This window comes from Ursus maritimus, unplaced genomic scaffold, assembly GCF_017311325.1.
Source record: "Ursus maritimus isolate PB19 unplaced genomic scaffold, ASM1731132v1 scaffold_17, whole genome shotgun sequence".
Classification (NCBI taxonomy): Eukaryota; Metazoa; Chordata; class Mammalia; order Carnivora; family Ursidae; genus Ursus; species Ursus maritimus.
In genome coordinates this window covers 24,086,626-24,112,199 of record NW_024424119.1, presented here as the reverse complement: position 1 = coordinate 24,112,199, position 25,574 = coordinate 24,086,626, and the positions used below count along the sequence as shown (strand labels likewise).

The 25,574-nt window shown below is 51.0% G+C and overlaps 1 protein-coding gene across 1 annotated transcript in view; it reads right to left on the bottom strand.

Annotated features, from left to right (window-relative positions):
* DNAI1 (dynein axonemal intermediate chain 1) overlaps positions 1-25,015 on the bottom strand; it is a 35,667-nt gene extending 10,652 nt beyond the window's left edge. Inside the window, exons 1-12 of the mRNA XM_008695214.2 lie at positions 24,908-25,015; positions 24,696-24,809; positions 24,421-24,501; positions 22,390-22,516; positions 22,000-22,139; positions 21,637-21,756; positions 20,584-20,643; positions 18,995-19,129; positions 15,964-16,048; positions 12,326-12,443; positions 12,035-12,078; positions 2,160-2,407 (exon numbers count right to left, since the gene is read on the bottom strand). Coding sequence (XP_008693436.2) covers positions 2,160-2,407; positions 12,035-12,078; positions 12,326-12,443; positions 15,964-16,048; positions 18,995-19,129; positions 20,584-20,643; positions 21,637-21,756; positions 22,000-22,139; positions 22,390-22,516; positions 24,421-24,501; positions 24,696-24,809; positions 24,908-25,015 — 1,380 coding nt within the window. The remainder of the gene's footprint in view (positions 1-2,159; positions 2,408-12,034; positions 12,079-12,325; positions 12,444-15,963; positions 16,049-18,994; positions 19,130-20,583; positions 20,644-21,636; positions 21,757-21,999; positions 22,140-22,389; positions 22,517-24,420; positions 24,502-24,695; positions 24,810-24,907) is intronic.
* Positions 25,016-25,574: the final 559 nt, after the last annotated feature.

Below are 25,574 nucleotides of genomic sequence, written 5' to 3'. Positions count from 1 at the left end.
CCCTGCTGTAGCTCGGGCTTCAGAGTTGCTCATGCTGCAGTGAGAGGACATCTCCAAGACAAAGCATGACTCTGTTCTCTGCCCCAAACTCTCTGATGGTTCTGCAGCCATTTTCAAACCGTGCTGGAGGGAGCTCTTAGGAGCCTTATGAAAGTACCTTGGAGGACAGGGGGAGTGCGAACAGGGGACCCTCAAGCAAGCAGGACGCTGAGTCACCAGAGCCCCATTCCCACCTCTGAGATATCGGGTTTCTGTACTAGCACTTCATCTGAAGCCCCTGAGTACAAGGCGCAAGCTCCCTCCTTGCTAGAGAAGCGCGCTCACGCAGGTGCTGGTGTTGTCCTCGGTCCGCGCCACCCTCCCTGCCTCTCCCACTGCGCCCCAAATGCTGCTCCCCGCTGCCACTCCACTCTGCCTGATGCCCCTTTGTACCCTTCCTCATCTAACTCATACTTTTTTTCTTTTTCAACTAAAATCTAGACTTCACTCGATTTTCTTAGCTTCCTCCAAATAGCCTCTTTTGTTCTGCTCTAGGATCTCACATTACATTTAGTTGTCATTAGCTACTCATCCCTTACCATTCAGCTCACGTGTTGCTTCCTCTGGGAAGACCTGGCCCCCTGCCCCTGCTCCTTACCCTGGACAATCTCGAGGTCCTTCCTCAGTGCCCCCAGGAACCCTCTTTCCGAGTTAACATATTGCCCTGTCCTGCTCAGCCCATGGCTGTGCTTATCCCCCCACTGGGAACCCCAGGGACCAAGCCCTTAAGCACCCTCAGCTCCCAGGGGAGCACAAAGAGGACTCACTGAATGGACAGATGGGATGAGGAAAGGGGGAGGGAACTAGAGGCAAAGAGGGAACAGGAAGTCAGGAAACCAGGGAGCGAGTGAGCGAGCGCCAGGCAGCCCCTCCCCTGTCACAAGCCTCGAGTCCAGCCAAGAACTCTTGAGTCTTTGGTTTTGCAAAGGCACTAGCCCTGTTTCCCCAGCAGGATGGTGGGAGAGCAGAAGGCCGTCCCTGCCTAGGTCGGTGCCAGTCTCTCTGGTACCCGCCCAATGAAAGTGATAGCATGTCTTCTGCATGCCCCAGTTCTTTCCCCAACCTGCTATCTGCTTCCGAGAACACAGCAGAGGCGTAGCCGGATGGTTGGCCTTGGCCCCTTGCCCTCTTCTGGGCTTGAGGAGGGTGGTCAGGCCAATCAGAGATGCTCTGTGCTTGGCTCTGGGCTATTTGAGCTGGGAGAGCAAGGGCAGGCCTGCTGCTGGTTTAGTCTGACCAAAGCAGGTCTTTTTCTCCTCTCTTGGTTCTTTAAAGTCTCTGCAGACATCCTCCCCATGTCTCGAGACCTCCGCGTGCCTGGAGACGATGAATGGGAAGGTGGGATTTTCAGAGGAGAGAACTCCTGAGACTGTGAGCTGTGGTCCCTGCTTTGGTAAAGAGCCGGCAGGGGTGGGGAGGGGGTGTCTCATGGGAAGGGGTGCCTCCCTCTCTGTGCCCTGGCTCTGGGCAAATGATAAAGAAGAGAGGGCACCATGTCCCCTGTGCCTGGACAGGCCCCCCTCTGCTCAAGGAGCTGAGCTGTCTGAGAGCTGAAATCCAGTGCCTAGGGCAGGTGTCTGCATGACACAGGGAGCTCAGGGCCAGGAAGGCAGGGGTGCAGAGCCTGCCTGGAGACTCTTATTAGGGCAGGGGACTAAGGAAGATGAGAAGACAGAGTCCCAGCACGGCCCCGCCCAGAGGGCAGACACACTAGCAGCACCCACTTGTGTCTGGGAGTTGCCCCAAATCTAGCCCAGATGGCAGGGGAGAGTCCTGGCAGGGAGTCGAGGAAGCCCAAACACAGGGAACTGGAGTCCTTGATGACACAGCAGAGGCCCGTCAGGCTTTCGAGTCTTCCAGCCAAGGGCTAGGAGTCCCTGAGCGCTGCACCTAGGAGAGCCTTCGCAGAGAGAGGGGCCCTCCTGCTAGCAGCTCCGCGCCACAGACCCCTCCCCTCCCGACTCTCACCTCCTGCCCTTCTCTGCCCCTTCGCACACCCAACTCCTTGGCCTCTAAGCTGGTGCCTGTCCTCCCCATCCCCTTGCCTGTGGCCCGTCCTCCCCAAGGTCCCTCCTCTAGGGGTTCCACCCCCACTTCTCCCGTCTGGGTTCCAGGCTGACCTGCCACACAGGGTCCGTGTGCTTGCCAGACTTGGCTGAGCTGCGGAAGGAGGGCTGGGAGTGGGGCTTCTTGAGGTTGTAAATGGCCACGTTCCCGTCGTAGTGGCCCACGACCACCAGGTAGGGGTGGTCCGCGTGCATGTCGAGACACATGATGCCGCTCTCGCTGCTGAAGCTGAACTCAGGGAAGCTGGGGTTCTTCATGCTGTAGAGCAGCAGCAGGCCCCGGCCCTGCTTCAGGAAGTCATCTGCCGCAGGGAGGGCGCCAGGCTGTGGGGGCGGGTTCGGACAAGCCCTGCCACTGCTTGTCAGAGAGGGTGGGATTCCTCTCTGGGCTTCATCTTCTCTGTCTCAGAAATGGAATCATGAGCCTTGGCTTCTCCCTTCTTAGGGTTCCTGGGAGGGTAAGGTGACCAGGCTTATCTGAGGGACAGACAATCATTCTCTATATTCTCCCTGGGGCACAGGAAAGAGGGGTGCAGGCGCGAAGAGTTGCTAGGTGAAGAATGCGTGTGGGCTCGGGAAGAAGCAGCAACCTCAGAGAGGGCTCAGCGGCCCAGCCCAGGGGCAGGTGGTTGTCCTTAGATGCCCGAATGATGCCCGTGTGTTCCCCAGCCCAGCCCAGGACAGGAGTTCAGTTTGGACTAACATGGAATTCTCCATAGGAGTTCCAAAGTAGCCACCCATGGGCAGCTTCCCGTACCCGCTCGCCCACAGTCCCTGGCTGCGGCCTGTGCCCTAGCTGAGGCAGGTTCCCAGAACTGGGAAGTCCCAGCCAGCCAGCCACGGGCCACTATGGGTGACAGCTTTTGGTGACCAACAGCGGACCACTCCGCAGAGGCCCTCCTCCCTGCCCACCCCATATCAGGGGAGAGCCTCCCTCTCTCTCATTCTCTGCTCACGAGGCACCCAACCTGACAAGGTGTCACTGAACAGAACACAGTCCAAGCCCTCGAGTCCAGCTCTCCTGCTACCACTAGTCCAGGACCCTTCCCAAGCTCAGAAGAGGAGGAAGTCTAGAGCAGCCCCCATCTTGGGGACCCTCTGCTAAGGGAAACTTCTACGTGAGGTGATGGCTCTGCTCCCTCCCCTTCCAGGGCTACCTCTTTTGCCCCCTGGCACTGCAGGCCTAGGGCCTCCTGACAAAGTGGCCAGTCCTGAGGTCTTGAGCCCATGGGTGGGAAAAATAGGGAGGCCACTCCACCCTGACTAGTTTTGCTGAGTCATTCTTTCTATCTTATTTCTTTTTCTTTTCTTTTCTTCTCTCTCTCTCTTCTTTTTTTTCCCAAGATTTATTTACTTATTTTTAGAGAGACAGAGACAGAGAGAGCATAAGTGGGAGGGGCAGAGGGAGGAGGAGAGAGAATCCCAAGCACAAGCCCAACACGGTGCTTGATCTCATGACCCTAAGATCATGACCCGAGTGGAAACCAAGAGTCAGAAGCTCAACCAACTGTGCCACCCAGGTGCTCCTCTGTCTTCTTTCTAATGCTGCCCCTTACTCAAGGGAGTAAGTCCCTGGGTTGGTTTCCCTGGGCTCTGGTGATGAGCTCGGCTACAACCAGTTACCAGATATTCCCACCCCAGGCACTCTGCCAACACCACTTGGTGCTTACTGGGAGCCAGGACTAGGGAGCAGGGTGCAGCAAGGAGCCAGGCTGGCCTTAGGTGGGTAGAGTTGGAAACTGAGGCAAGCCGGTATGCCCACCAGAGCAGGTCTCTATGGGGAAGCCCACCTTCCCTTGCTAATCCTTACCAGCTCCGGGATTCCCATTGGGCATACCTCCCTCCCCACCCCCATCACTGCAAAGGAGGCTTCGTGTACCAGGAGGGAGTTGCCCGTCCAGTGGAAGGTGCTGGGATCCAACCTGAGCCATGGGAAGGGCACACAGTGGTCGAGGAAGGAAAGTGTTTCTGCTCTGGAGAAAGCGAGCCTCTCACAAAGAGGAGGAGCTGGGGGTTTCCAGATCCCCCAGAGCCAGGTGGGTCACCCTATGCCTGACACTACCTCAAAGCCAGTAAGAACTGTGGTGTGGGGAGCTGGGCCTCCCCTTGGGCAGGACCCTGACAGGGACAGAGACACTCCACTGGAGATGTGGGCTTGCCCTCAGCAGCACCTAGTGTGATGAGAGAGCCAGACCCTGCAGCTGAATGAGGCCAACCCCTCGATGGGTAGTGAGCAGTTACTGCCAGGACACGGGTGAAGTACTGATGCCCTTACCGCGCAGTCTGTCCCTGACGCTGGGCGAGGCTGACAGAGGATGGGCGCGTAGGCACACGGGACAGTGCGTGAGCAAACGAGTGAAAGCGTGAACAGGTGCTGACTGACACTCGGCCTGAGGACTCAGATGCTTTCCTCATTTCACCAAGGGGCCAAGGCGGGTATGACCCTCACACTCGTTCCTTCTGCAGCACAGGACCCGGCCCCTCAAGAGACACAGGTGACCACCCCGTCCCTGCATGTGTACAGGGTCTTCATGACCAGTGAAACCAGAAAAGGGGGGTAAGAAACCCTAGTCTGGCTTAATAACTGCATAGTGAGGGCATCTCTGACCTGCTCACAGAACCACTGAGACTAGAGGCTGGGCTTTGGCTCCCAATTTTTATAGATGGGTAAACTGAGGCCAGAAGGGGAAAACAGTGTGCCCGGCTGCCTCAGACCCATCACATGGTGTTTGCCTCATGCAATATCTTGTTTATAGGTGACGTTACACTGCACTGACCCAGACCTCATGGGGTGGTGGTGACTGGAGAAGCCAGTCCAATCTCCCCAGGATGTGGACTAGAGAATGTGTAAGGGACAGGGCAGTCACACATGATAAGGGGAAACTTCTGGCAGAGAGAAGCATGGATTTCGAGAGATGGGGACACAGAGCGCGATCAGTCACACTAAGACCTTAGATACTTCCTTCGTTCCCAGGCCACATGCACCCTGACAAGAAGCCTCTGTTTCTTAGCCGGCCCCTGGCGGTCTCTGTTACTTGCAACCAAATGAGCCCTCCTGACATAAAGATCACGAACTCTTTTCTTTCTTTTCTTTTCTTTTTTCTTTTCTTTTCTTTTCTTTTCTTTTTTTCTTTTCTTCTCTTTTTTTAAAGTAAGATCTACACCCAACGTGGTGCTTGAACTCACAACCCTGAGATCAAGAGCCTCGTATCATGTTCCAGCAACTGAGCCAGTCAGGTGCCCCAAGATCGCAGTTTCTAATCATGGCTAGACTAGTGTTTCCTGAATTCCAATTCAAGGTGCTGTCTGCCAAACCACAGCGGGAAAACACAGAAAACTCTCATTTAACTGGTGCTTCCTCTCCACTCCATCTTATTCTATGATGTTCTCATCCCTGATTCCAGTGGCCCCCGTGACCTTACTATTTCATTCTCTGAGCATACCCAGTGTGACATCACAGCCCAAACCTCCAACAGTACCAGCATGAGATCATCATCTTGTCTTCCAGAAGTCCTAAAATGACATCACTACTCAGGCCACCAGGGATCCCCATGTGGTATCATCACTCAGGTAACCAGCAGTCCTAGTGACTTGTCTAGTGATCATTGCCCAGCTCTCCAACGTGCCCAGTATGATGTCAACAACCAGGTTACCAGCAGCCTAGGACATCATTGCTTGGCTCTCCAACATTCCCAGTACGATGCCACCCACCAGGGTTCCCAATACAACATTAGCATCAGGGGGTCGTCTATAGTACCTCAGTTCCCAGTGGAGACTAGAATCGTATCAGGCTCAAGGCTTACAGGGCCCTGGGCCCTGAGCCCCGGGGTACTTTGTCCTGAATACCACAAATTCTCTGGTTCCTCAAAGTAGGGACTGGAGGGTCCAGTGACACAGATGGGAGCCCCTAACCCCACATTCCATTGTATGAGGCAGAAACTCTGAAGTCTGAGGCCAGTGAGGAATTCCAGGTTCCTCCAGGCTACAGGATTTCAGTAAGTAACTGTGGCTAGGTAGAAGGAGCAGAGGAACAGAGGAAGAGAAAGAGGAAGGGCAGGAGGGAAAGAGAGAAGAAAAGAGGGAGGGGGAGGGAGAGAGAAACAGAGGAACAACCTGGTCTGTGACTCTGAGACCGAGGGAGAGGGCTGCTGGCCTGGTCTTAGCTCCGCTTTTATGTTCTTGCCCTTCTCCCGGAAGCCTTCCAGATCATTCAGCCTCTCCTCTGTGTATGGGCCCCCCTCCACTCTTCTCTACCTATATGTCATTATTACAGGTGGACATGAGCAGGTCTTTTCCTCAGCCTGCCACAAAGGCTCCATCAAAGAATGGAGTGAGCATGGCTTAGCAGGTTTACTCTCTCCACTGGGAGGGTTGACTCTTGGTACTCCTGCTTTGCTGGAAAATCTCTAAATCCTCCCTGACTCTGACCTTCAGTGATCCACAAGATTTTGGGAAAGAGAGTCAATCCCCTAATAGAAGCTGATCTGGCAGCTCTCAGAAGGCCATGGTCTCAAGGGAGCAGGGGCTTAGTTCCACCATAGACAAAGGCTGTCACTCCCTCGGCTCCCTGTGGGAGGGCCCTGGCAGAGTAGGGCCCAGTGAGAAGCATGGATGGATGTCTCTTGAACTGGCAACCACCAGTGGGGGCCTCAGTCCCAGAGCTCTACCCCTGCCCTGCAAGTAAGAACTCTAGATCACAGGGGCCACTCTGGAGAATTCTGGCTGTCAGGAGAAGCCCAGGCTCTTGCTCAGGATTCAGTGAAGGCAAGGCAGACAGAGGGCATGTCGGGCTACCAGGCTAAAGCCAGGTCAGTGGTCAGAGGGAAGTGGATTGCCAAGCTGCCAAGGCAGGTTCCTGAGCCAGCCTCCGACAGCAGGCCTTCCCCTCTCCTACTGTGGCTTTCTGAATGAGTCCAGCCCAGGGCTGCCTCCAAGGCAGCAGCGGCTTAACGACTCCCTTATTAAGTCATGCAAGAGGCATTTGGAGAGGAGCTGTGGTAGGCAGAATAACACCCCCTTCGATGTCCATGTCCTAATCCCTTGAACTCATAACTATGTTACTTAGCAGGCAAAAGGGATTTTGTGGAGGTAATTAAATTAAAGACCTTGAGATTATCCTGGATTATCTGAGTGGACTCAATGTAATCACAGGGGTTCTCATAAGGGAAAGAGGGAGGCCGGAGAGTCAGAGAAGGAGATTGAGAATAGAAACAGATGTCAGAATAATGCAGTTGCTGGCTGGAAGGGGGCCACAAGCCATGGAATGCGGGCAGCTTCTAGAAGCTGGAAAAGGCAAGGACGTGGATGTTCCCCTAGAGCTTCCAAAAGGAATGAAGCCCTGCTGACAATGGACTTTTGCTCAGCAAAACCCATTTTAGACGTCTGAACCCCAGAACTGTAAAATAATAGATAGGTGTTGTTTTAAGCCATTATGTTGGTAGCAATTTGTTATAGCAGGAATGGGAAACAAATGTAGTAGGCATTCCGGGAAGTCTGACCCAAACTCTACTTTGAGGAATCAGAGGGAGAAGCACCAGAGATGGTACTTTTTCCTGGGATGGTTTGGAAACAGTGTCTCTAGAAGTCAGGGGGGATGGATGCAATGATCCCCAGCTCTTCTAATGACAATAATGAAACCCTCCCTCAGCTTCCCACACCCAGTCCTGCCACCTTGGACTCCAGGAACAGAAATGCCCTTTGGGTTAGGATTTTCACAGTCTCCAAAGGCACGGGACTAGCCCAGGGCTCACCGAGAAAGGGCACCAGTGCTAGAGGGTTCCAAACCTCCGGCCTGGCCCAGAGGCTGTGGTGCCAGGCTGAGAGGGTTCACTCTCAGGCAGCCCGGCTCTTCGGAGCACAGTCCTCCAATGAGAAGTCATATTTAAACAGTGTAGGAAATAAGAGCAAGGCCTTGGAGACAGAATACATCAAGCGGGACATTTAATTTGATTTAGGGAAAATGAGGCAAACATTTGAGAACCTAAATAACTAACCAGTAATTAAACTAACAACGGGAATGCCCTCGCACTACAACCCGGCAAGCACAGTGGCCTTTATGGACCGTATTTACAAAGAGACCTGACAACATAATTAGTCCTGTAAATTTTACATGGCCTGCAGCTGAGGAGTGATGGATTTTGTGTATGGAGGACGAACGGGGAGAAATGAGGTGGATGAATTTCCATTTTCAGTAAATGAAATTAACACTGCTTAATTAGTGAAGCTGACAAATAAATGATCAGGAAAGATTTAAATCCCTACAAGTGTGTCTCTGGCCTCGGCAGGCTCGGAGACAGGCCAGGATGTGACGGGACAGAGAGAGAAAGCATTCTGTCGGGGGGCTCGGGGCCTGACTTTGGCCCCTTTTGAGGGCTGCCCCCAGAGGAAGGCTGGGCTGAGGGACCGCTGGCTCCTCTGTCTCTCTTTGATGGGGCCCACTGGGCGGCTTCCCCCTCATCTCCATGTGAGCCAGGCAGGACCGCGCAGAGTGTCCAGGATCTCTTCCACCACCCCTGCCCAACAGACCATGAGGAGTTCCCATTTCCCTGCTATCAGCCGGCTAATGGGCTGGAAAGGACCCCTTCAGTGCAGTGGGCCGATATAATTGCATCCTGCTTTGCCCCATGGGCCGCCCCTTCCTAGACTACTTTCCCTTGCCCGCCAGTGTTCCTCCATCTGCTTTCACCTGCTGACAGTGTCTTTCTCCACTCTGGGGAGACACGGAGCCTGGCCCTCGGGGGCACCCCAGTCTCTGCCTTATATGCAGCTTGACATGGCCACCGCCGCCTCCCCAGCAGCCACCCGGGGAAGGCAGGTGCAAATGCTTCAGGGCTGTTTCGGGCAAGTGTCTGGACTCCCTTTTCCCTACCTTCTTGCTCCTGGCCTGGTCTAGCTCCAGCCAACCTGCTCTGTGCCCGAATAGGAGATTGGCCCCAGTCCTTCTTAGGTAAACGCCTACCCCTGCCAAAGTCCTTCTTAGCTGGGTTATAGAAGAAATATCTGGGAATTCCAGGCAAAAGGAGGCTTGGGCTGAGCTCATCAGGGGCAAATCCAACAACAAGCCCAAATTCTCCCTCCAGGGTTTGTCTGTATGAGGCCAAGCCTGAGGATAGGAGGCTGGCATCTGGGAGTTTCCAAAGACAGTGTGGTGGATGCTGGGAGCCAGCTGCCCCTCACGATAACCTCATCCAGTGACTAGGGCACCCTTCGCCCACCTCAGCTTTGCCCTCTTTCTTTCTTTCTTTCTTTCTTTTTTTTTTTTAAGATTTTTTTTTTAAATTTATTTATTCGACAGAGATAGAGACAGCCAGCGAGAGAGGGAACACAAGTAGGGGGAGTGGGAGAGGAAGAAGCAGGCTCATAGCAGAGCCTGATGTGGGACTCGATCCCGTAACGCCGGGATCACGCCCTGAGCCGAAGGCAGACGCTTAACCGCTGTGCCACCCAGGCGCCCCCTGCCCTCTTTCTTCCAGGAGGGTGTCTGGGCACCCGAGAGCACCGGACTCCCAGAGGTGACCTCAGGAGTGAACGCAGGGGCCCTTCTGAGTCCCAGCTCAGCCTGACTCTGCTCAGGCCTCTGCAGAGTGGTGCTGAGATATGCAAGGTCTGGAGAAAGATGCCCATGTGCGAGCTGGTCCATGACCCCTGTACCAGTGGTGGCAACCGCAAATAGCATCCCTGCCACTGCTGGGGCCTGCTCGCTAGAGGCGGTAGGGGCCTTGTCTGATTCTCCTCTGTCCCCACAGCCCCCTCGCTCTGCTTAGGTCCCCTGAGACCTGCAGGAAAGCTAGGGGACAGGGGCGCCTGGGTGGCACAGCGGTTAAGCGTCTGCCTTCGGCTCAGGGCGTGATCCCAGCGTTGTGGGATCGAGCCCCATATCAGGCTCCTCCACTATGAGCCTGCTTCTTCCTCTCTCACTCCCCCTGCTTGTGTTCCCTCTCTCGCTGGCTGTCTCTATCTCTGTCAAATAAATAAAATCTTTTAAAAAAAAAAAAAAAGGAAAGCTAGGGGACAGAACGACAGACAAACGAGCAATGGCTGTCCTTTCTATGTGGGTGGTTCCTATAGTTCACGGGGCCCTTTTCCTTTTCTTTCAAGTGAGCCTAGCAACAGCCCCGGGATGGAGGTCTGGCAGGGGTCAGCCTCTTCAGGTCACCAATAAGGAAACCAAGGCTCAGAGCATCTTCTGGCCCCAGGTCACACCACGGGGCAGTAACCCTCCAGCCGGAAGTTCTACAACTGACTGGTGCTACCCAGGCGTGTGCTCGTGGCCAGCAAGAGACAAAGAGGCCCTTCCTGGGTGCGTGCTTGCCTCAAGGCGGGTCCTGGGTCTGCCAGGCCTGCCAGGCTCACTCCTCTATTCCCGAGGGGTGAGTTACTCTTCTCCACCGCCCCTGGCGAACGCGGCCCCTGTGGACCGTGTCTGCATGACCCCAACTGGCTGCTGCTGCTTCTGAGCCTGGGTGGGAAGAGGACCGGCGGAGAAGTGATGCGGTTTCTTCTTCCACGTGCTAGGGAGCCTCTCTCACCCCTGCTTCAGTCCTGGGCAGAGAGCCTGAGCAGAGAGCAGCCTTGTAGGGGTCCACACCCACTCCTGGGAGGGCCTGCCCAGCCCCCAGGCCCTGTGCCAGGCCCAGTAGCTGCAGCAGAGGGGGAGGAATGTGCTAGTTCCCTGCCAGAGGGGGAGGGTGCTTCCAGCTTGGCGGCAGCCCCCCCTCAGGAGTGGGGACACAAAGCAGGCATTTAGGGTATCCTCAAAGGCAGCCCAGACCACGAGACTGGGAGCAGCTCCAAGGTCTCCTCCCTGAGAGGAATAATAAACACTGACTCCTCCTTGCCCTCCCTCCCACTCCCCAACCCTGGTCAAAGAATAGGCTGGGTGCACAGGCGGTCTGAGGGGTCGAGACCAGGAGCTTGCACGTCTGCCAGCCAGCAGAAGCTTGGAGAATGGAAGGATTTTTCTGCTCGTAGACGCTGACCCTCCCAGCCAGAGAACAGGCTGTTAGCCCGGGGAGCTCCAGCTAACATGAAGTGTGGGGCCCTCTCCTGTTAGGAAGGGGGAATGTCCAGCCCAGCGCGGAGGTAGGGGCTTCTTCAGGGAAGGCGGAACATGAAGGGAAAGTGAACGACCACACAGTCACGGCACTGCCGTCTCCTGCTGCCGGGATAAGGGTGGACTGGCAGGGGCAGGGACAGCCTGGACAAGAGTGCTCTTCCAGGGCCCAGGGGCCAAGTGATGAACACCAAGCACCTGCCCCCACCCCTGCCTGCTCCAGGGCCAGATCAGGAAAGTTCCTTCTCTCAGCCTCCAGTCTCTCCCCGGGTCTGGTCCAGTCCACCTTCTCAAGCTTCGCAAACCTACTTCTCCATTCCCATGCCACAGTCGTAGTCCAGGTCCTGCCATCTCTTCCTGGGGAGCCTCACCAGGCTCCCAAGTGGTTTCCCAGCCCCTAGTCTCATGCCTGCAATTTCCCCCCTGCTCTGGTTCTGTCCCTGCTCTTCTCAAATTCCTTCAGTGATTTCCCCTCAGGAGAATGTCATAAGACTGCCCCCAGATGGATTTTCAAGCTTCTCGGAATGGCTTACCAAGCCCTTTGGGGGCCAACCCTGGCTCCCTTAACAGCTTCATTTCCTCCCATATCTCTTGTGCCTCCGGACCTTTGCATATGCTGGTTCCTCTGCCAGAAGTGCTCTCCTCTCTTTCTTCACCACAATAACACCTTCAAGGTTCACTTTGGCATAGTCTTTCCCCCAGCGCTAACTGCTGGTATGATTGTCCATCTTCCCCATTAGACTGTGAGCCCCTGAGGGCAGTGACTATATCTCAGTCATCTTACTTCTTTCACACCTCGCAAAGAGCTCTGCACAGAGTAGGTACTGAAGTGTTTGCTGGTTGAGTGAGCAAATGAACAAATAGCCAGATTACTTACAGGAGCCATGTCCCACCGCAAACAGATCATTGTACTTTGGATTCCTGCAAAAGAAATATGAACCCATTGGCCCAGTAAACGAACGTGGCCTTCCCATGAACACTGGTGCCTAACTACACTGGAGACATCTACTGTTGACTTTAAAGACCTGGGCTGATCCCACAATCCCATACAAATCCCAGTCCCTTTTTTTCTATAATACTGCGTGTCAACCTCAGGGTGTGAAGTGCAGTAGAAGTGCCCGACTCAGGCGCTCAGGGGCTCCAGGTTTGCTGCAATGTCTATACTCACCAGCAGAGGGCGGTGACGGCCAGGCGCTTGGCTTTGTCGTTTTGGAACTTCCAGAGCGGCAGCAGCGTACCCTCCTGGTCTCGGTATTCGTCAGCAGCATCCTCGTAGTACTTAAAATCTTAAACACACCCAGGCTGAATCAGCCCTGGGACTGCCATTTTATGGCAAACCCAGGTCTGCCACTTTCTGTCTGTACCTCCTTGGCCAAAACAGACTCTGTGTTTCAAAGTGGGCACAGTAATAGTACCTATCTCAAAGGACTGTTGTGAGGATCAATTGCTAATATATGTAAAGTACTGAGAGAAATACCTGGCATGTAGTAAGCTCTCTGTATGTGTTATTGTTACTGTCATCACTGTTGTTGGGGGCAATTTACAATAAAGCGGCCGTGTCCTCATAGCTAAAACCCCGGGTTTGTCCATCTTCATATCCCCTGCCAAGCCCCACTATGGTGAAGCGCCTGGCTCCCTGAAATGGGTTCTCTGAACTCAAGTTCATCTCCTGCCCTAAACTGTCTCTGCCTCCCGTTTCCTCTAAATTAGGTAGAAGCTCCATCTGTCTTGCCACTTGGCTAAACCAGAAACCTGGTAATCCTTGACTGATCTCTTTCTATCCTCTCTCATATTTTTCTTCTGATGACTTTTTTTAATCCCTTCACTTGTCTCCAAACCCACAGCCACTGCCCAAGCCCCAAGAGCCATCACCTGGATTCTTACATCACCCTCCTAGTTGGTCTCCCCACCTCCAGGAAGTCCTCCCCCAGGCGATGCTCCACAGAGCTACCTGCGCGAGAACAAATCAATCACCTCAGCACACCACCCCCTCCACCCCACTGAAAACCCCTCAGTGGCTCCCTTGCACAGGCTCCCTGGTCAAAGCAAGGCTCCAGGCCACCACTGCCGTGTCATTTCCAGTCAGGTGTTCACGTAACTTCTATATCAAATAGTGTCGAAAATGTCCTGCTCCTCCATCTTCCTGGCAAACTCCCACTCACTGCAGATTCAGATTAAACTTCTCTGTGAGGCCTTCATTTTCGTGTCAAGCAGAATTCATCACTTCCTCCATTCCAGCCCTGCCTCTTCTCTACTGAAATATCTGTCACGCTGTGTTGCTTCTCTTTAGCCTTTCGCCCGTCTCCCCTACCAGACAGCTCCCGGAGAGCAGGCAGCATGTTACAGTCATGGCTGGACTCGCAGTGCCCAGCACCGTGCTAGCCACAGAGCAGACCCCCGGGGACCGCTCGAACAATGCAATGAAATAAATCACCAGAAGTGAAAATTTTCTCAATCTTTCTTTCCAACCAAGGGTGACCCATTAGAAAACAAATCCTCTTGTCCAGCATGGTCAAGGACATGCCCAGGCACTGCCCCAGCCTTGAGGCTGTGGGACCACATTTAAATCTCAAGAATGTCTGAGAACAAAAAAAGAATCAGACTGACCAGAGGCATGAGCCTGGATCGTATCAGAGAGGCCTGAGCTTCGGCTATCTTTGAAAAGACCTCAGCTCAGAGAGGAGATTAATTGGTAACACTTCTCTGTTTTCACTTCTTCATGATTAGACTTTCCCAAAGGGAAAAGAGTATGCAATTAAAAAAATCAAAGTTCAATGCATTTTTATGTGATTGTGTTCTTATAAATGAAAAGGTTCACCACGGCCAATTTCTCCATGGATATTAATCGTGTTTGCAGCCCTTTGGTGGGCTGGTTGCAGAGGCTGGGTTTCAGGAAGCCAAGCTGTGTGAGTGACAAATTCATTCACAGCTGCTGTGTACTTTGACAGCTTTGAAAAGCACTCAAGGTCGTTTTCCAGCCTGAATGATAACAAGGGGGCTTGTTTAGGCTGCTGGTCTTGGCAGCCCTGGTTTTTATGTCCCATGGGTGAGCAATGAGCATCAAGTCACCAAGAAGAGCCCTAGGCTGTCAGCAAAGGAGACCAGCCAGCAGCGAGGAGCTGCCAACTTTGGGGAGGCAGCTGCTCCAGATAAATGCACGACCTCTTAGGGAAATACAAGCCACTTGGGAACGTGCTGTTCATGCCATGGGAAGGATTCTGTTTCCCTGGCTCTGTCAAAGACACCAGGATTTCCCAGGCCCCCAGGATTTAAGCATTTCTGAATCAATCTCTTTCTTCACTTCATCACTAATTAATCACCAGCATAGACTTATTGAATGTTTACTTGAAATGTCTCTTCCAGCTCAGTGGTTCTGTGGCCTTGTGCTAAAGTACTTAGGCTATGGATCCAGGGGGCCTGTGTTCAAGTCCTGATGGCTCCACTCACTCCTCATACTAGCTGTGGGTTTGAACAAGTGGCAATAGCCCAAATTTCTCACCTATAAAATGGAGAGAATAATGGTATTCACCTGACAGTGTGGATGTCAGGATGATATAAGGTAATACATGTAAATTGCACAGCACAATGCCCAGTACACAGGCCGTTCCCAGGGAATGCTGATACTGGTTTTTCACTATTATAACCGCTTCCTTTTCTCCATCCCCTGGAAAAGATGTGATGAGGCCCCTCCTACCCCACACCTGAACCTCATCTTCATCTCTCTCCCTATATTCGGCCCAATCACATCCTTCTCCAGCCAGGTTCTCGCTGGGCTGTGTTCCTGCCTGGACAGTATCTTTGATCTCTCTGCAGAAAAAGCTCAGATTCCCTGAGATATTCCAGGCCCTTCATTAACTGGCTCCAACCACCTCTGTAGCCTAAACTCTCACTACTTTCCAACAAATCTCTGTTTGAGTCACTGGCCTGCTGCCCTTTGTCCTCAGAGTCCATTCCAATTTGTTTTTACCACCAAGTGACTGCTTATGCTGTCCCTTGCCCAGAACATCTGCCCTTCTGCTAATCTCTCACTCAAACTCTGCTTATCCCTTTGCACCTAGCTTACCCCTCCCTGCTGCTTTCCTTGACTGCTGCCACTAATTCCTCATTTCCCTTCCTCCATTCTTGAGGATCCCCAGAGCAGCTTCAGTCTGCATTCTAGCATTTATATTGCCCCCAAGCTGGACACAGTAGAGACAAGAATTAGGAAGCCCAAGATCTAGATTTGGGTCCTCTCTGCCATTCACTAGCCAGGTAGCCTTGGACTTAGCTTCCTCTTGTGTAAAGTAGGGGTAACACTCTCTGCTCTCTACCGGCCTCCCCGGACTGTTAAGATGACATTGGATCACTAATGTGCAGGTGTCTTTGCTGCACCATTGTCGGATCTCATCACTAGACCCATTTTTTCTTACTCCATTGTTTGTAGTGGACCTGTATATGTCTTGTCTCCCTAGTGACATCCAGAGGAGGGAAGGATTAGTTTTTTTCCCCTTGCACCTATAGGACCTAGCATGGGACACTCAAATACTTGTCTTGTATGAGGAATTTTTTAAAAAGATTTATTTATTTATTTTAGAGAGAGAGCGCGCACTTGTGAGCGGGGTGGAGGGTGGCAGAGGGAGAGGGAGAGGGAGAGATGCAGACTCCCCACTGAGCATAGAGCCCATAGGGCTTGATCCCAGGACCCTGAAATCATGATCTGAGCTCAAATCAAGAGTCGGACGCTCAACCAACTGAGCTACCCAGGCACCCCATGAGGAATTTTTTAATACAGGCAATAACAGTAGTTGCCAGCACTTCAAAATTTACCTTGAGCAACATCATCATATGTGTTCTGGTTGACCATCCGCTCCACAATTTTAGCGGCCTGAGTCACTTTGGTGATGTCATCACTCTGTGGAGATACAGAGGCCACAGGTCCTCATAGCTAGCACCTGGAAAGGTTATGGCTTGAGCCACAGCCCAGATGTGCAATTGTCTCTCTGACACCACCCACCCCAGACAGCTCTGTAAAGAACTCTCTTCATGCCTCAAGGACCAGCTCAGGTCACCACCCCCCTTTGGGAATGCCCAGCTTATAAGTGGCATAAGGAGTCTGCACTGCCATACTGGGCTCCTGGGCACAGCCTGCCTCATGATCTTTCATTCTGAACTTGTTCTGGAGAAGGCATATCTTGGAGTACAACACAGGACATTGAAGAGAGCCCAGGAAGGGTATCGGAGGAAGAACAGAAAAGGGAAGGTAAGAGGCTTCTTTAGTGGAGACAGAGAGGTTTCACCATCTCAGGCAATGACAAACACTCCCATTAAAGCCCTTAGAGAGCTTCTGATCTAACTTATTTAGTCAAGAGTTGAGGAAGAGACAGAGACCCAGAGAGGGGGCAGAGATATGCTTGTACATAGGGAGTAGAAGGCAGAAATGACTCCTAATCCAAGGCCTTGACTACTGCAGGAAAGAACCAGCTGAGTGGGTAACCCTCGGGGGGCTCAAGCCCATGGTTCTTGAAAATGAGACTTCCCAGGAGTGTCAGCATCAGCAAGTAGCTAAGAGGATGGCTTCTGGAGATACACAGACCTGCATTCCCTTCGCATTCCATGGATTAGGAACCAGGTGGCAATGTTAGGTGAGTTACTTGACTTCTCTGAGTCTTCGAGTACACATGATATAGCAGGGATGGATGTCACCTGCATCATAGGGTCACTGTACTATACTAGCAACTGTACATGATCTTGAGTTCTCACAACAATCTTGCAAAGTAAGTATCATTAGGATGTCCTTACCAGTGAGGAAACAGGTTGGAAAAACCCAGGTAATAAGTAGCAAAGACAGGATGTAAACTCAGCTTTGTGGACTCCAGGTCCCATGCCCTCAGCCCCACACAGAAAGCCTCACTAGCCTAACCACCCTTCCTGGTCCTGGCAGACTCAGGGTTTTAGATGTGCTCTGAGGACTGAGTGTGGTGGACTGCTGTCTCCCTTGTTCTGGATACTATGCTACTTGAGCAGACAGCTCTTCATTAGTTCTGACTAAACTTGTGGCCTCTGAGCCCTTTCTCCCTTTCCTGTCCTAATCTTTCAGACCAGACAAGCTTACATGAATCCAAATCATTAATGAGACAGAAACCTGAGATCTATCATTGCAGACCTTCCTACAGGGTATCATGGAGTTATTCTGCTTTCTCCCCTCCCACACACTTGAGTTTTATATCAACCTCATCAGATGCAGGTCCCTGAAAAAAGGCTATCACTCTGTTCATGCACTGGGCCTGAGCAATGGGCCACTCTATTCTACAGACAGCCAGGCCCAGTACTTGGGATTCCCAGTTAAAACTCAATTCCCTCATGTAGAGGTTGCACACTGGTGTTGGGGGGTACCTTCCACCCCACAATGTCCTGCCACCACAGTAGCCTCTTGGTCCAGGGGCTGGAATCTGCTGCATTACAACCTTCAGTGTCAACCAAGCTGGAAGAATTAATTTAGTGTAGTCCCCCTTCCCTGGCCATGTTAGGCACCAAGTCTGATATACATGTTAGACACCAAGAGCTTAGACCTGAGGACAGTTTTCAGTCTCAGCCACAGGGAAATTTCTTCTGTTCTCCGGGTCCTGGCAGCTGCAGTTAAGGTTTCTGCAATAATGGTCCTAGCACACAGCCTATAGCCAAACCTTTGAAGGATCTTCAAGTGAAACTTGACCCAGGCCAACAGCCCCTCCAAAGCCACTAACCTCTAGGCAACAGCACAGGGGAAATCAAGGGTCTGGACAGGGCAACCCATGGGGCAGGGACTTCGTCTTTCACTTCTGGGTTCCAGTACCCAGCATGATCATGATCACAAGTTCTTGGTCTGTAGTTGAATGAAACTGAATTGGGGAAGTTCATATTAAGCCAAAGCAGGGAACCCTCAAACCTCTCGTAAAATGTGACTTTTATCAGGGACATGAAATTGAGTGGAAGTGGGCATACCTCAGACAAATCAAAATTTCCTTTAACTGATCTAGCTTCTATAGCAGAACCACTTCCCAGAGAGCTGTCTGGGAGCTCTCCAAGGTGCTGAACACAGACCTCAGCTTCCTGTGGCCCTCTGCTCTCCCACTCCATTGTCGGTCAAACTCATCCTGATATCCATACTGCAACTCTGGCTCCTGACCCAGCTTTCTCTCTGTTGAAGGGACAAATGGGACCCTTCATCATCTCCTTGTGGTGGTCTTTCCTGTGGTGGCCTATCACCATAACTTCCATGATGATCCCCAACCTATACTGGCTGTACCCATAGTGAGTCCCCCAACCATGACCTCTATAATGACTCCTATAGGGTTCTTCACAGTAAAATCCAGCCCAGAATGACTACACCCATTTGCCTGGACTTGCTGGTGACTGATCAGCTCTGACTTAGCTTCTGGCCCATAAGACTCACCTAAAAATCTGAGCAGAAGTAAACCCGAGGATTGAAAGTCAAAGAGCAAATCACTCTTCCAAACCCCAGGAGCACTTGCTCAGGGAGGTGGTGCCTTATTCTCATATTCTACCCCATCCTGAGAAGACTCCTAAGCTCTTTCAAGGTGTACATTGGACTTTCAATAACATTCATGTTTTCTGTTACCCCCTAGCCCAACAATCCTGAATCCTATATAAGACTGGGGAGAGGTTTGGAATGCCAGAGGCAGCTGTAGCTCTTCTCACATCTTCCCACAAGGAAAGAACTATTCATACTTCAACATTAGCAGCCCCCCCTCCCTTAAATCTGTGAAGTCCTTCCAAATAGCCAGGCTTCTCTCTACCCAGAGACCAAGATCCCACTCAGTCATTCTCTGTGACAGAGCCATGGAAACCTCCACCAAACCTGGGACTCCATAGATGTCATCTTCCTCATGGTCATCTTCCCCATTTTTTTAGCCACTGGCGTCTTTGCCTTCTCTTTCTCTTTGGTCTTTTCCTGCTTCTCAAGCTCTTCTACATAGGCATCGTAGATCTCCCACTAGGCAAGGGCAAGATGAGAAGTATCATCACAGGGCAAAATTTTCATCCAGCTAGCTCCTATTCAGCTTTTAGAGCTTGAGGAATAGATTATGTCAACCCCTGTCACATGCCTCTATAGCATCCTATACTTGGCCCACTGTAATTATGTATCCAATGTCTGTCTTCTCTGCTGTCAGCTCTAGGACAGGAATGAAGCTCTCAGGGCACCTCTGGGGTGAGCTTTCCACCCTGCAGCTCGGAGGCTCAATTATCAGCTGGAGATCAGTATTGTTCCAACTACAGACCCCGCTAGGCAAAACAAGTTGGCAAATATTAGACCAGCTCACATTTTTCTTGGTGATTTATAAGACTCTGAACTAAGACATTTTAAAAATGTTTTCCCCATGGAGATGTGATAAACCTTACTAGTTCATGTTGGCTGTCTATGGCACTGACCACACCTCCTGAGCATAAAAAGATAAAAGTATGGGATGGGTGCCTGGGTGGCTCAGTCAGTTAAGTGCTTGACTCTTGGTTTCAGTTCAGGTCATGATCTCAGGGTCATAAGATTGAGCCCCGAGTTGGGCTCCACACTCAGTGCAGAGTTTGCTTGAGATTCTTTCCCCATCCCCTCTCTCCCCCTCTGCTCCTCCCCCTGCTCCCTGCTCGTGCCCTCTATCTCTCTCAAATAAATAAATAAATAAATAAAGTAAGTAAGTAAGTAAGGGAACCCCTGATAACTGGATCTGACAGCAAGAGAAACCCAAGGATGTAGCAAAGGAAGCAGTAAGAATCTGGGACTGGACAAAAACCCAAATCATATTCTGCTCTCTCCAGAGTTGGGCAGTCACTGCCACCTGGAGGCCAGATAGACACACCTTACATTAACTATTCACCCATGGGCGAGTACTCCATGCTACAATATAATTCAATGTTTGTTATCTCATTCAAAGCCTTCCAACAACCCTTGAGTCTGCTTTTTCTCCTCATTTGACAGAGAAAGAGAAACTGATGCATTAAGCGTGATATAATTTGCCCAGGATCGTAGAGTATGAGTAGCAAAGTTGGGGCCTGAGCTCAGGTCTCCTGGCAGCATACTCTGCCTAATCAGCATGGCTATCCAGTAGGATTTGAGAGGGAAGGAGGGTCTGCAGAAACAATGAAGGCTGCTGGAAGGCAGGTTAGAGTGCTAACACTTCAGAGTCAGCCTTGGGGTGCCATGGGCTGCAGAGAGTCAGAAACTATGCCTATTTTCCTCTTTGACAGCCTTGCCCTGTAGGGGGCCATGTAGCTGATCCAGAACTCACTGGGTGGGGACTGACTGTCTCATATTCTTAGTGTTCAGAGCCTGGACAAGGAGCAGGGAGATGGATGGATGAGGAGGGAAGACTGCCAGAGGAATCTTTGACAAGGATGCATGGGGTGAATGGCTGGGGATGTGGTGATGACTTTTAGACTGACCCAGGGTCTCACCTGATTGGCTGTGGCTGAAAAGTTTGTCCTGGGAGGAGGCTCCATCTGGCATTCTCGGTCCTGGAGAACAATGACAACAGGAAACCCACAGAAAGCCCTCAACTCCTTCTCACTTAACCCAATAGTATATCCATGGGTGAAACATTTCAGCTGGAGCAGAGGGAGGGATGGGACACAGAACTGGGGAAGTAAAAGAGGACCTGAACAAAGGACCAAATGACACAGTGAAAGTCTACGTTTTCCTTCTAAGCTCCTTCAGAAGAAGACTAAGCTAGAAATCAGGGGCAATGAAGACAAACTGCCAGTTTCAACCAAGAAAAATTCCAAGTGGGGGATGGACTGGTCTCTGGCCAGCCTTCTGATGCAAGACACAGAGGTCAGCCCCTGGCAAGCTACTGGGCTAATATCCCTCACCCTGAGAAGACTTCTCCCTAATACAGGGCTCTCTGGCTCCACCAGAGGAATGCACTCCCTTCTCATTGTGTATCACCCAGATTACTGAATAGGGAGTACACAGCATGATTAGGAGCTGCCAGAAACCCATCCCATAGACTTCTGTCCTCCATTCACAGGTTGATTTCTATAAAACACTGTCTTACATACATGAGTCTCTCCCCTGAAACCCTGAGAGGTTCTTTCTGCCTGGTACTCAGGGTCCTCCATACATAGGAGCAAGGGAACTTTTCTAGCCTTTTCCTGCTAGTCTATCACAGAGACCATCAGCTTCAGTCAAACTGGCTTAGTCCTGCCTCCCTGGCACATTCTGGCCTCCCCTCTCTCCCCCAGATCTTGACCTCTTCTCCAAGGCCCATACACGTTTCAGTCTCAGTGAAGGGCTCCAGACTCCTTGTTACCCACTCTGAACTCCTACCAGGATAGTTTATAAGGACCCGAACACAGGTTCCCAGCTCTCCTTGGAGAGATTAACTGTGGCGTGTGCCTGTCATCCTTCCAGGCTAAGGGCTGCTGGGGCTGGGATCAGGCCTGCTCCTTTCCTGCCATGCACAGTGCAGAGCTGGGAGGTAAAGGGGCTGGGGGGGGGGGCTGCTCTACCCGGAGAGGGTTGTTTAAGGTCTGTGAGGCCCTCTCACTGAAGTTGAACTGGTTGGTGAGCTTTCGCTCCTTGGGCTGCTTAGGAGTCAGCAGTTCTTCTTCAGTCACTTTTGCAGCTGCCTAGAAGAAAAGACCCACAGGACCAGGGCTCAGCTGTGAGAAGAAGGTGGTGGGGAGTCAGGGGTAGGGAGAAGTCATGTCCTAGGAGAGGATGAAAGTGGGAGAGGGTAATGATGCCAGAGGCGTTGGTACCTGCAGCCTCTAACTTCTCCCCTTCAACTCCACCCCCCAACAAGTCACCCCTGAGGCTTCCACCGCAGCTGGAGCTGGAAGGGGAGGGGTGGGAGCGAGAGCATACTGCACCTCAGCTGCAAGCACATCTGTTTGACTCGCAGCTTCAGGTTCAGCTTCCGCTTCCTTAGGCTCTTCTTCTTCTTCAAGGATTTCGGTTTCTGAAATCACCACCTTGGCGGACTCCTGAGAACCTTGGTAAGATATTGCAGCTGAGCACAAAGTCCAGGCCTACTCCCCCATCCGCTGGCAGGGCAAGGCTCTCTTGGTTTCTGCCTTGGAGACCTCAGCCACCTCAAGGTTCTCATGCCTTAACTCCCAGACGTAGCCAGGGCAGCTGGCTGTGGGACTTTATGTAAGTAGAAGCTCTGCAAAGTTATGGCTTAGTGTGTGCTCCCTAGGGTGGCCACAGAAAGGGCACTGGGCTCTGGGCTGCAGCTTCGGGCTGGCCCCAAGGCCTACCTGCCACTAACTCATCACGGTAGTGCTGCCGCCGTCCTTCATCCGAGTCTTTGGGGATCAGGTTCCCGACCTGGCTGAAGTGAACTGCCAGTTGGTTCACAACGCCAATAAGCTTATATGTGCCTTCCTGAGAGGAGAGGGGATTGAGTCAGACCAGGGGCCCCAAAAGAGCTGGCGTGAGAATATATATATTTATTTTATATGTATATATGTGTGTGTATATATATAATGTATAATTTATATATTATATATAATGTATAAATAATATATATAATATGTACATATTATATATATAATTTATACATTATATATATATAATCTCCCCAAATCTTCAATTAACCTGAAGTTTTCATTACATTCCAGCTTAGGAAGAATGAAATAAATGAAATAAAGGTTTTTTTTTTAAAGTTTTCATCAAAGACATATTTTTATTTTTTTAAATTTTTTTCCCTTTTTTTTTAAAATGATTTTTTATTATATTATGTTAGTCACCATACAGTACATCCCTGGTTTCCGATGTAAGGCTCGATGATTCATTAGTTGTGTATAACACCCAGTGCACCATGCAATACGTGCCCTCCTTACTACCCATCACCGGTCTATCCCATTCCCCCACCCCCCTCCCCTCTGAGGCCCTCAGTTTGTTTCTCATAGTCCATAGTCTCTCATGTTTCATTCCCCCTTCTGATTACCCCCCCTTTCTTTATCCCTTTCTTCCCCTACCAATCATCCTAGTTCTTATGTTCCATAGATGAGAGAAATCATATGATAGTTGTCTTTCTCTGCTTGACTTATTTCACTTAGCATTATCTCCTCCAGTGCCGTCCATCAAAGACATATTTTTAAATACCTTTTCTTTTCAACTTTGAACAGCTCTGGGTTTGTCTATCACTGGCTCTCACATCCATGCCAAGGGATCCTGGTGTACCTGTCTCACCAGAGATTTGAGACAGGTCACACATAGTCATCAGACATACCCGGTCTGACCTTCTCTGCACTGTATTTAGTGGATGCGAGGACTGGACAGATTCTCAGAGACACCAAACCCCCAATCCCTCTGTTCCATACAAGGGCCACAGAAATCTAGAAAAGGTTTGAGTTTGGCACTTGTCCAGTTGATACAGCAAATGAGAAGAAGGGCTCAGCTTAAGATCCAGGCAAACTTGTTCATTCCTTCTTCAACAAATAATTTTTAAGCAGACACAACACAACATGCCAAGTGTTTTCTAGGTTACAGGGATAGAAATCCTAACAAAAGCAGATGGGATCCCTGTGTTCATAGGGCCTATTAGTCTGGTTCCTCTAGATAGCCTCCTTACTGACAAGCATCTTAGTTGTACTGTTGACTCTGAGACCTTCTTTCAAAACATTTCTTCCCAACCCTTTACAAGCCACATAGAAAATTATTACATTTATATGACACACAGGGGTAAATTCTAAAGAGGAGAAGCTCTAGAGAGAAAACCAGCCCATGGGCTCTGGCTGTACCAAACCCACCTACCCCTGGAGGGCTGAAAGAATTACTATTTCTGCACATAGGTTGGAATGCCCTGCCTTAAAAAGTCACCACAAAGCCCTTCTCTCGGTAGGTCAGATGGATGGGAGGAGGAAACAGTGCGGTAGTTAAGAGCGGGATTTATGGCGGTGGGCAGAATGGATTCAAACCCTGATTCTGTCCCTTATTTTCTGCATGACCTAGGGCTTAACCACTCTAAGCCCTGATTTTTTTTCACCTGTAAAATGAGGATAACACTATCTAATTTTCAGGGTAGTTGTTAAGTGTTAAAAATAATGAAAATAATTTATTAGCACAGTGTCTGACATGTAATAAGTACTCATTAAGACTGCAAGGGAGATTAGTAAAGAAAATTTTAAAATCTCCAGAAAATTCCATGTAAAATTTCAAGGTTCCAGCCAAAGACCAAAGTTTAAAGGTGATCTCTCTAATAGCAGAGAGGCTTTTGCAATATAGCAAGTCACTGCCAAGACGAGGAGTACCTAGAGGCCCCTACCCCCGAGGGGATGGCTTACTTTGAAGCTGTACCTGACGATGTTCTGAGGTGCGTGCGGATTGTTGGCTGTCAGAATGCGTGTGAACTCCTCCTTCAGCTCCTAAGGGAGAGAGATACCAAGAGGGCCATCCATGGAGAGCCCCCACCCCTTCTGATACCAGGGAGGACCCCTAAGGGTATCAGCAGACATCTCACAGCCGGGTTCTGTGCAGGCTGCTAATCAGTACTATGAAAGAACACATTCCTGAGGCTGGAGGAGGTGGAAGGGGCAGGGGCAGGATGCTGCTAACTCACCGCATCAGTCAGCTCCAGCTGGTCAGGGGGTCTAACTGTGGCTTTGGACTGGGCCCATTCATCTGCCCCTTCTCCCACGTCGGTCCCTGAATCTTCATCCTGGACAAAAACCTCCTGTGAGGATCAACCAGCAGTGCGGCAGGAAGCCGCTTCGTTCACAGATCCTCCCAGAAGCTGAGCTCTGCCCCTAATACAGAGAATGCAAAATGCACAGTAGACCACTCTCGGAAGGGTCCAAAGGAAATGCTCAGGCCAGAATTCTCATTGCCTGGAAGATGTTGGCCACCTCGGCCCTTGTGGTCAGGGGCTAGCTGGAACATTGTGGTGGGCCTCTGGAGGCAGTAGTGAGACCAGAATTCGCCTCTCCCTCCTCTCTCCCATACAGCCTAGAACCTAATGGTCAGGACCAGCGGCCCAAGGCAGGGCTTTACATAAAACGAAAGGACATCGATCTGTTCTTAAAGCTACTTCAACTCTGATGCATGTTTTATCTTCCAATTTGCCACCTTATCTTTACTCTTACAACAATACTACCAACACTTGGTAACTTTAAGCCTCACAGTCCCATCAGATCCTTGCTGCAAAAAAATCAAGGACTAGAAGTTTTTCCTTTCCCTAATAGATAGCTAAACACCTTGCCAAAGTGGCCCATGACATATTTTAAAAAATTAACCCTTGTTAGCAAAGATATGCAAAAAAAAATGCAATTTTTCACTATAAAACTCCTGAAAATTATGGGGCCCCTGCGTGGCTCAGCTGGTTGAGTGACCAAGTCTTGGTTTCAGCTCAGGTCATGATCTCAGGGTCACGAGAGGGAGCCCCACAACAGGCACAGTGGGGAGTCTGCTTGGGATTCTTTTTCCCTCTGTCCCTCCCCCT